This window comes from Littorina saxatilis, linkage group LG8 (assembly GCF_037325665.1).
Source record: "Littorina saxatilis isolate snail1 linkage group LG8, US_GU_Lsax_2.0, whole genome shotgun sequence".
Classification (NCBI taxonomy): domain Eukaryota; kingdom Metazoa; phylum Mollusca; class Gastropoda; order Littorinimorpha; family Littorinidae; genus Littorina; species Littorina saxatilis.
In genome coordinates this window covers 32,857,308-32,868,120 of record NC_090252.1, presented here as the reverse complement: position 1 = coordinate 32,868,120, position 10,813 = coordinate 32,857,308, and the positions used below count along the sequence as shown (strand labels likewise).

Genomic DNA, 10,813 nt, shown 5'->3' with positions numbered 1-10,813 from the left:
TCCATAAATGTCCATAATGTTCGGCTTCTAGTGCGTATGGGATGCAGGGACTATGCTGGTCTTTGCTGATTTACATACTTCTTAACAAGGGAAAAAAGTATATGTCCTCTCTCCCTACGATATCCAACGTGATGATGTCGTTTTAGACATAATGGGAAAACAACAGTTTTTGGTCGTTAAATGTTCCATTTCAAGAAAAGCTGCCCTCTTTTAAGTAGATGCCTTCAACAGGCAGAACCTTTAAAATATGAAATGATACGTGTGTACAGCCTTTACAAAAAAAAAAGTAATTAAAAAGCAAATCAAATGTCACAATAACACACAATCGGAGCAAGTTTGGTAAAATAAAAACAGGAGGATGTCAATTTACCTTGTTCAACCCACAGCAGAAGCGATTGCGAGAATGCAGATGAGAATTTGGAAGATCACCACCAAAAGGAATGCAGCATCTGTGAGAGTACATAACACGAGGCATATACTGTGAACTAATTTTACACACACACAATTTTACACACACACACACACACACACACACGCGCGCGCGTGCACACACACACACACACACACACGCACACACACACACACACACAAACACACACACACACACACACACACACACACTATGAGGGTTATATAGGTGTTTCAACGCTCGACACATTAAACAGCTTAGACTTAACATAAAAGCATACAATCATGGTAATTTTTACCTGATAGTTTTTCGAGCTTCTGCTTGAAACATTTTGCAACCCGACTGACTTTTGCTTGTAAACATTCTCTACCTGGACAAAACAAAAACAAAAACAAATTACATTAACAAAGCATTAGAACCCATCCCGTTTAGTGTTAAACAATCAGTGCACACAAAGGTCAGGTTCTGGTCAAACCAAAAAGGTTTAATTCAACGTCCGATTTGGTAACAGTTCAAAACAGTGTATTAGGCAGCATTAAAGCTGTGGTCTCTCTGTGACTATCCGGGGCTAGGTGTTGGGAATAAAGGGCCGAGAACCATGTACAGCAAAAGGAGCCTGAAACCTGACCTACACTACCTGCTTGACCTTGACATCTTCATTCAACGCTTGACTTTTGCTGTGGTAACTTCCGGTTTGCTCTCTCAGGGCTAAGCATATTTTATTTTGAAAAGGGATCGAGGGAACAAAGTAAATACACTGACTATCTATACAGGCAGTGTAGGTGGAGTTTCATGTACAGAATACTGTAGGCCTACATGATTATCATCCCTATCTTATGAAACATTTTACCCTCGAATAGTCATAGAGAGACGTTAGTTTTAAACCATTAACACAAGGTAACATTTTTCAGTCTGTGGAACTGAATGATGACGTATGTTGACCAAAAAAACCCCACCTTATTCATTGCGAGACTCAAAATTGCAGATTAATTTCCAAAAGGGACCGATATAGCCTCAAGTTTCACTCCTATATTGACGGTGAATAAATATAAGCTCAAAAACAAATCGTCAGACAATTATAACTGATTCACAGAAGAAGCAGTAACTGAGAAAGACAGTGTAAATGCTTATTGTATTTTCACTCAGTCTCTTTTTAAATTCCAGAGCTACACAATTTTGCCAAGCTGATGAACATAATATGTAAAAGTGCACAAGGGCTGATGTTGAGAAGTAAAAAAAACTGATATAAAAAAGGAACAAAAAGCTGACCTGTATTTGGAATCTCCCCAAAAGATTCCCATGCATCACAAAGAGCTTTGAGGAGCAGGCTCAAGAAGATGAGAAGGAAAAGACTCGACAATACTGCTGTAGCGATAGCCAAACTTTGCCCATGCCGTTCGCCATCTGTTTGCACACACACACAAGAACATGTTGCTCTACACACCTGTAAACGTGTAGTAAGAATTGCAAGTTGAATACGTTCTGTCGATCTCAATGTTACAATAGCCTTTATGCTCTCGTTCATTTCGCATTGAACTGTTTAAAAATCAACATCAAGGGAAATTAATCTCAAGTGTGACCGACATCATATTGGCACTCATTGACAGCTATGAATGCATTTATCAATCCTTACCCAGAATTCCAAACAATCCCTACCCAGAATTCCAAACAATCCCTACCCAGAATTCCAAAGTGGTTTTTTAATAGATTTTCAATTGTTCGTTTGGGGTGATGACTCCCTGTGGTCATTTTGTTATGTAGGATGGCAAGCCGTTAAAAACGGGCGTAGATGGAGCCAAAGAATAATAATCAAAACTTATAAGATAATATACATGTATCCAAACCTGAGTAACTTGTGTGAAATGTTAACAGAATCAAATCTTTGTTGGACGGAGCTACTCTGCGACAAAACAATAATCACATTAGGAGATTAGGATTTTACCTAACTGGGTCACAAAAACCGCCTTTTTTGTGTAAAAAAACCTGTTGTTAAAATAAGTAGGTTACACTCCTCCTCTCAGTGGGCATTCAAAATATTGGTGTGGGCATTCAAAATATTGGTGTGGGCATTCAAAATATTGGTGTGGGCATTCAAAATATTGGTGTGGGCATTCAAAATATTGGTGTGGGCATTCAAAATATTGGTGTGGGCATTCAAAATATTGGTGTGGGCATTCAAAATATTGGTGTGGGCATTCAAAATATTGGTGTGGGCATTCAAAATATTGGTGTGGGCATTCAAAATATTGGTGTGGGCATTCAAAATATTGGTGTGGGCATTCAAAATATTGGTGTGGGCATTCAAAATATTGGTGTGGGCATTCAAAATATTGGTGTGGGCATTCAAAATATTGGTGTGGGCATTCAAAATATTGGTGTGGGCATTCAAAATATTGTGTGGGCATTCAAAATATTGGTGTGGGCATTCAAAATATTGGTGTGGGCATTCAAAATATTGGTGTGGGCATTCAAAATATTGGTGTGGGCATTCAAAATATTGGTGTCATTTTGCGGTCAGGGAATAGCTCGCAGACACTTGCAAATTTCATGATCCGCAATTTCCACCAGTGAGACTTGGCCTGTTACCTTTACGAACTGCATGCTTGTTAAAAACATAGCTGTATTGATCTGCACGGTTTAACATGATTACTATTCTCAACGCTTTTATAGTATTCCTGGCGTACAAGACTTTCAAGCTTAACAGTTACCTTCAAAATGGCAAGGCGTTTTGGAGGGAACATTGTTACTGAATAAGTCACAGACATAATCTGTTCTATTCATAATGGTGTCCATGACGAACTCCGCAGTCCAGGAGTTGTTTAATATGTGTACGGTCACAGGAGCATTCCAGGAAGATCCTCGTCTTTTAGAAAAGCACCTGCAGTTATATAGCTCGCATGGGCAATCTGCTAAAACATCTGCAAAAAACACAAAAAACAAGTGTTTGCTGTGAATTGCTACACTTTTACATAAATCTAGCGTTTGTGAAAATTAGGGTGAGGGCCATAAATAGCACAGCTCCCTATATGTCTGCCTGATAAAACCTGGCGGCATGTGGACATGTATCGATTACATTTTACATTTTGAACATTTTGGTCCCTATAGGGTAACATCTAAGTACATACATTTTTTTTACGAACTTACAAAAGAACTGAACAGGTTAATTTGGTTGCAACTCTTAACATTCATGCTCAGTTTATGTAATCCTGGGTGCAAGGTCATTTAGCCTTCAAAAGCTTGACCTTTCCAAAGTAAGATTTTTGTGTGTGTAACTCAGCATCCCTTGCTTTATAATACCCGTCATACAAAATAGGCACATGCGTTTAAGTGCAAGTCTTTGTGATGAGGCCGTTTATTGTAAAACTACACGGAAATAAGAACGTATAGTGAAAAAAGTTCGGTTATATTGAATTTCTGAAGGAACAAGGAGGGAAATTCAATACATGTATAACCGAGAATTGCCTAAATTTAAATTCCGGCTATATTGAAGGTCTTCCCGGGTCCCGTGCCACTTCAATATAGCCGGGTTTCACTGTAGTTATATGGCTGAAATAGCCATTTATTCATCAACCACATTTAGCAAACAGATTGCTTTTACACGATGCAGTGTCTATACAGTGGAGCTTACAAAACAGACAACCCCCAAACGCAAAAACAAGGTTCACAAGTTGAATTCGTCAAAAAATCCAGAACAGCAAACACTGACCACGTTTTGCATGACATTTGAAAGAACATTCCCGTTTGTATCCAAAACAGTGAGTTTTGTTCTCCTATCTTGTCTAACAATGACGCAATATAGACACTTTTTTCATTGATGCCATGGGATAATGGTATTGATTGATTTCGTATGAACATTTTTGAATGTGATACGCCCTGACCCATTTATTCATATAATGTTATACAGTACTTGTATGCCGATAATTAAACCCCATGTATACTTGGAGGCTAAAGTATGACCACCGTCCCCACCTAACCCCCATCCTCTCCCCCAACCTCAGTTTCCTCCACCCCCCCCCCCCCACCTCCCCTTCCATATCCCCTGTTTTTTCAACAACCCACCCTACTGTCTATGTCAGTGTCTTGTCTAGGTATGTGCGTGTGTATGCGCTAAGACAGCCATACCTTATGTTGATAAACTCTATGTATGCTGTATGTTATGTTGTGTTTATGTGTATATACAAAATAAAATACTTTTTTTTTTAAATGACGCAATGGCATGCAGGATGGTGTCTTTCTTATCAAAATCCATAAAAGGCGGTTTTTAAGCCGTTGTAGTGGGTTATGTTACAAAAAGCAGTACATTTCAGTAACTTAACTCATTGCATTCAAACTGTCAGAGCTTTGTGGTAACACACTTGAATAGATGATCTTTCCATACATATAACTGGTTGCACAATAAACGCCCTCATCACAAAGATCTGCACTGAAACTAATCTGCCTGGCTTTGACGACGTGCATGCAGTATAGGTCATAACTTTAAAAACTTAAAACAAAGTCCCTGGTAGTAGTAGACAAACCCCCTGACGAAGATTTCACAACGAAGGACATGTCGACTTGCATATCCTCCAAATGTTGAAATCCGCAGGTGACTGTAGGTGGAGACTGTCGTATTGTGCACGATGATGTACATGCGGGACCTATGAATAAAATCAATGCACACATTTAACAATGATGTATTTGTGAGTGCTTAAATTTAGTACAGCAATAGAAACAGTAATCTAAACGATAAGATAACTTTCTATGATATGTTATGAAATCTAAACAACAAAGTGACCGTGGAAAGATGAACAAAGTTAAAAAAACAAAGGATTACTGTACTCACTGATACAAAGACGACACAAGACGATAACGGAAATGTTATGAAAATGTTATGAAAATAAAATATTACAATGCAAAGCATATTTCCGTGACACTTGTTTGGTAAAATAGGTAGGCTGCATTGTTAAATCTTGTATACGTTTTGAGGGTGTGAGCTTGAGACAGTTTGCATTTGTCTGGTTAAAGCAGAGTGGAGTAGCTATAGTCGCATGGTTAATATGTATTTGGTGCCACAGAAAACGAAAAACACATGAACCATCGGAGACTGACTCTGGCCCCTCCATCCAGCTACAGGAGCCTTGAGTAGCGTTGGATAAAAAATTGGATAACTGGCTCTCACCATGTTAAAGATATAGTGTTGCATGTACCATATTTCGTGTACTTTCACCCCACACTGTAGTGTAAATTAGGCTGGTAACAAAGATCGATTCCTTATTCTGTATCTTTGCAAGAGTCTTAGTCAGTAGTGTATATCAGCTTTGCCGGGATAATGACATAAATAATTCTTACCTGTAACATTTAAATCACAAAACTGTTGCTCTTTCTGGCCTGTCAACATCCCCACGTATCGGCCTTGGTGATGTCGTGTTGCAGCCGGAAACTCCATGAAGACGACAGTGGAATTTGCAACACGGCAAAAGACACCATCCATGCGTGTTACACACGTTTCGCTTCTCCTCAAAAAAATAATTTCTTGTCCTGAAATTTAATCATAAAAAATATATCGGAATGATTCAAAACGCAACATTTTAAGCTCCAAATCAAGACCAAACAATTAAATAAGAACAATGACATTAACAGAAGCAGACGTAACAACACCGAAACAAAACAAAACAAAACAAAACAAAACAAACAAAACAAAACAAAACACAACAACAACAACAACAACAACAACAACAACAACAACAACAACAACAACAACAACAACAACAACAACAACAACAACAACGTTTGTATGGAATGAATACATTCTTAGCTGCTTGAAAAGAGATTTTACGTTTGAGAGATCTTCAAATCAATCAGAGAGGGTAAATCATTCATTTAAAGAGCTGTTCGTAAAACTAATGCCATAGTTTTAGTGCGCTATTTTATGGTTTTCTTATTTCAAGTAATTGTTCAAACAATTAAAACGCAGCAAGTAACAGGTAATACAATGTACAACAAAATCGCTTTTATGAATCAAATGTCCATTTAAAACAAAAATAAATTCGTCAAGTTATGAACGAATGTTATGGTGCCAGGCTGAAATTGAATCCAGTTATCAGGACTACTTCAAAGAATACTTGGTAGATTTTTCGCGAAAAAAAAGCTTTGAAAATGCCGCTACCACAGTTTCGCATCAGGATTTTTTTTTTTTAAATACAAAACTGACGTAATCCTTTATCTATCCTGAAAAAAGAAAAACAATATTAGTTATACAAAAAAATATATAGACAAGTCGCATGAAGCGAAATTACTACAAATAATCAATCTGTTGCCACAGAAAGAAATTAACAGAGTGCATCTGTTTAATGTCAACACATTATAGCTTTGTCCCCCGCGGCCATGCGCCAATAAAGTGCTGAACACGTGCACGAAATAAGCGTGCAGAAAGTGACAAGCCAGTATAGCGCAGTAGGGCATAGCGCCTCACAGGAAAGCCTGTGCAAAAAGAGACACGCCAGTACAGAGCAGTAGCGCATAGTGCTTCATAGGAAAGCACACTTTTCTCTATTCTCCTCAACTTTCTGAGTGTGTTTGTAATCTAAACATAACATATCTATATGTTTTTGGAATTAGTAAAGAATACAACATCGGATGGAAATATTTTTGGATCAATTACCGAATTTATAACTTTAATTAGAATGTTGAGGCCAAATTCATTATTTTTAAAGCTTTGAAGCTCAAAATGCAATCCCATAGTTTCGCCGAAGAATGCTTAACCACAATGTCAATCAACTTGGCAAAAAATGAGGGTGTGACAGTGCCGCCTTAACTTTCCCAACTTTCATGGCGTCATCGAAGATATTTATAAATACAACAAAAAACAAAAACACTGGGGATATGACTTTCAGGAACACTTATGTAAATGTATCATGAAGATCGGACCAGTAGGTTTCTTTGATTCGCTCTACACACACACACACACACACACACACACACACACACACACACACACACACACACACACACACACACACACACACACACACACACACACGTACGAACGTTCAACGAGACATCGGTTGATAAAGGTCACCTCCCCCCCCCCCCCCCCCTCGCTAAATCATTCAGTCAAGCTTTGTACACAAAGCAATGAATGTTTCTATCTGTTTACATTGGAAGGTAAGTGCCTTGATTAGATAAGAAGAAAATGAACGTTACCTCGCTTGTTGCGGTTGTCACCCCATTCATATTTGGTGACCGTAAAATCGGACACTTCATTTTGTAGATTAAATATAATCTTTGCTGCTTGTCCTTCTGCCACCATCCTCGAATTAGGAAAACAGAGAGTTGTTGCATGCAACCCTGCAACAAAAAAAAGGAAACCTAAGCAATCTTTTTCTTGCAGATTATACCTTTTGTATTGTATTGTATGGGGAGATTTATATAGCGCTTGACGTTCTCCAAGCATTTTACATATTAATTAATTAATACCTTTATACATATCATTATTTTTGAAAATAAAATGATAACCACATCCACATAAAATGCAGCATGGGGAACAATACAAAAATGTATACCTGCTGCATGACTAGAATAAAACCTTAATATATCGTGGGGAAGCACACACACACCACACACATTCACACGGGTACATGCCGTCGTGCACATGAACGAACAAACGAACAGGCCTTTTGAAACAGGAAGTTTAAATCGTGTCTTGAGTCAACATAATTTCCATCGTAATTTTAAAACAAGTCGCGTAAGGCGAAATTACTACACTTAGTCAAGCTGAACTCACAGAATGAAACTGTAGGCACTGCATTTTTTCACCAAGACAAGACAGATTCGTTAATCCCCGCGAGAAGGAAATCGCTAACTTTTCACGTGCAAAACAAAGTGAAATTAACAAGCCAGAATAGCGCGGTAGCGTGTTGCGCTAATCAGAAAAGCGCGCTTTTCTGTATTCTTTCTAACTTTCTGAGCTTGTTTTGAATACAACATAAATAATGTTTTGGAATTGGAATCAGGAAATGATAAAGAATAAGATGAAATCATTTTTGGATCGATTTCTGAAATTCTAATCGTAGTACTTATTAACCTATTTTCGTTAAATGTGATCACAATTAAACATAACCGTGTGTGTGTGTATGTGTGTGTGTGTGTGTGTGTGTATGTGTGTGTGTGTGTGTGTGTGTTGGTGTGTGTGTGTTGGTGTGTGTGTGTGTATGTGTGTGTGTGTGTGTGTGTGTGTGTGTGTGTGTGTGTGTGTGTTTGTGGAAACAGAATGGATACATGATAATATTGATGTTGCAAATTTTGACACCGCAGACACAACAGCATGTCAATCAATCAATCAATCAATATGAGGCTTATATCGCGCGTATTCCGTGGGTACAGTTCTAAGCGCAGGGATTTTTTTTCAATTTTTTTTTTCAATTTATATCGCGCACATATTCTAGGCGCAGGGATTTATTGATGCCGTGTGAGATGGAATTTTTTTTACACAATACATCACGCATTCACATCGGCCAGCAGATCGCAGCCATTTCGGCGCATATCCTACTTTTCACGGCCTATTATTCCAAGTCACACGGGTATTTTGGTGGACATTTTTATCTATGCCTATACAATTTTGCCAGGAAAGACCCTTTTGTCAATCGTGGGATCTTTAACGTGCACACCCCAATGTAGTGTACACGAAGGGACCTCGGTTTTTCGTCTCATCCGAAAGACTAGCACTTGAACCCACCACCTAGGTTAGGAAAAGGGGGAGAAAATTGCTAACGCCCTGACCCAGGGTCGAACTCGCAACCTCTCACTTCCGAGCGCATAGCAAGTGCGTTACCACTCGGCCACCCAGTCCATAAGCATGTATAAGTTACAGCTCCGTCCATCCATGGTATCGCGTGAAATTTTGTCGAGACTGGGTCAATGGATATGATGACGTCACTCGAGGCTCTAGTGACGTCATTATATTTGTTCACCCCGTCGAGACACCAATGAACAACATTGTCTTTTCTAAACTTCTTCTTGTTTTGTTTTGTTTGCTTAACGCCCAGCCGACAACGAAGGGCCATATCAGGGCGGTGCTGCTTTGACATATAACGTGCGCCACCCAGTCACATTATTCTGACACCGGACCAACCAGTCCTAGCACAAACTCCATAATGCCAGACGCCAGGCGGAGCAGCCACTAGATTGCCAATTTTAAAGTCTTAGGTATGACCCGGCCGGGGTTCGAACCCACGACCTCCCGATCACGGGGCGGACGCCTTACCACTAGGCCAACCGTGCCGGTCTAAACTTCTTGACACACATTTTCCCAATTAATAATGTATAAAAGTCGCTAAACCTAATTATATCTTGATACCCCAAATAATAATAATAAAAATAATGTTCTGCCTTTTGAGCTTTACCAGTAACCTATATTTTCCCTATAACCAGCTATGTTAGTCCAAAACAGTTTTTCCGATATGCCATCATTACAAAAAGTTCAACATAATCAACTTCACTACATCATTTAGTCTTCTCCATAACATTGAAACCAACAAAGTCATTTTAAGAGGCAGTCATTCGATTCCAAGACAATCATCTCAGCTTTGAACCGACCCTTTCGTTAAACCAGTAAAAACAAGTCGCGTAAGGCGAAAATACAACATTTAGTCAAGTAGCTGTCGAACTCACAGAATGAAACTGAACGCAATGCCATTTTTCAGCAAGACCGTATACTCGTAGCATCGTCAGTCGACCGCTCATGGCAAAGGCAGTGAAACTGACAAGAAGAGCGGGGTAGTAGTTGCGCTAAGAAGGATAGCACGCTTTTCTGTACCTCTCTTTGTTTTAACTTTCTGAGCGTGTTTTTAATCCAAACATATCATATCTATATGTTTTTGGAATCAGGAACCAACAAGGAATAAGATGAAAGTGTTTTTAAATTGATTTCGACAATTTAATTTTGATAATAATTTTTATATATTTAATTTTCAGAGCTTGTTTTTAATCCAAATATAACATATTTATATGTTTTTGGAATCAGAAAATGATGGAAAATAAGATGAACGTAAATTTGGATCGTTTTATAATTTTTTTTTTTTTTTTTAAATTTTCCGATTTTTAATGACCAAAGTCATTAATTAATTTTTAATCCACCAAGCTGAAATGCAATACCGAAGTCCGGGCTTCGTCGAAGATTACTTGACCAAAATTTGAACCAATTTGGTTGAAAAATGAGGGCGTGACAGTGCCGCCTCAACTTTCACGAAAAGCCGGATATGACGTCATCAAAGACATTTATCAAAAAAATGAAAAAAACGTTCGGGGATATCAATCCCAGGAACTCTCATGTAAAATTTCATAAAGATCGGTCCAGTAGTTTGGTCTGAATCGCTCAACACACACACACAGACACACAGACACACAGACAGACAGACAGACACACAC

The 10,813-nt window shown here is 38.6% G+C and overlaps 1 protein-coding gene across 1 annotated transcript in view; it reads right to left on the bottom strand.

Annotated features, from left to right (window-relative positions):
- Positions 1–7,735, bottom strand: part of LOC138973343 (uncharacterized) — a 9,499-nt gene extending 1,764 nt beyond the window's left edge. The window contains exons 1-7 of the mRNA XM_070346072.1: positions 7,592–7,735; positions 5,738–5,926; positions 4,927–5,046; positions 3,118–3,327; positions 1,679–1,813; positions 708–779; positions 371–449 (exon numbers count right to left, since the gene is read on the bottom strand). Coding sequence (XP_070202173.1) covers positions 376–449; positions 708–779; positions 1,679–1,813; positions 3,118–3,327; positions 4,927–5,046; positions 5,738–5,926; positions 7,592–7,697 — 906 coding nt within the window. The 5' untranslated portion in view covers positions 7,698–7,735 and the 3' untranslated portion in view covers positions 371–375. The remainder of the gene's footprint in view (positions 1–370; positions 450–707; positions 780–1,678; positions 1,814–3,117; positions 3,328–4,926; positions 5,047–5,737; positions 5,927–7,591) is intronic.
- Between the last annotated feature and the right edge of the window lie 3,078 nt (positions 7,736–10,813).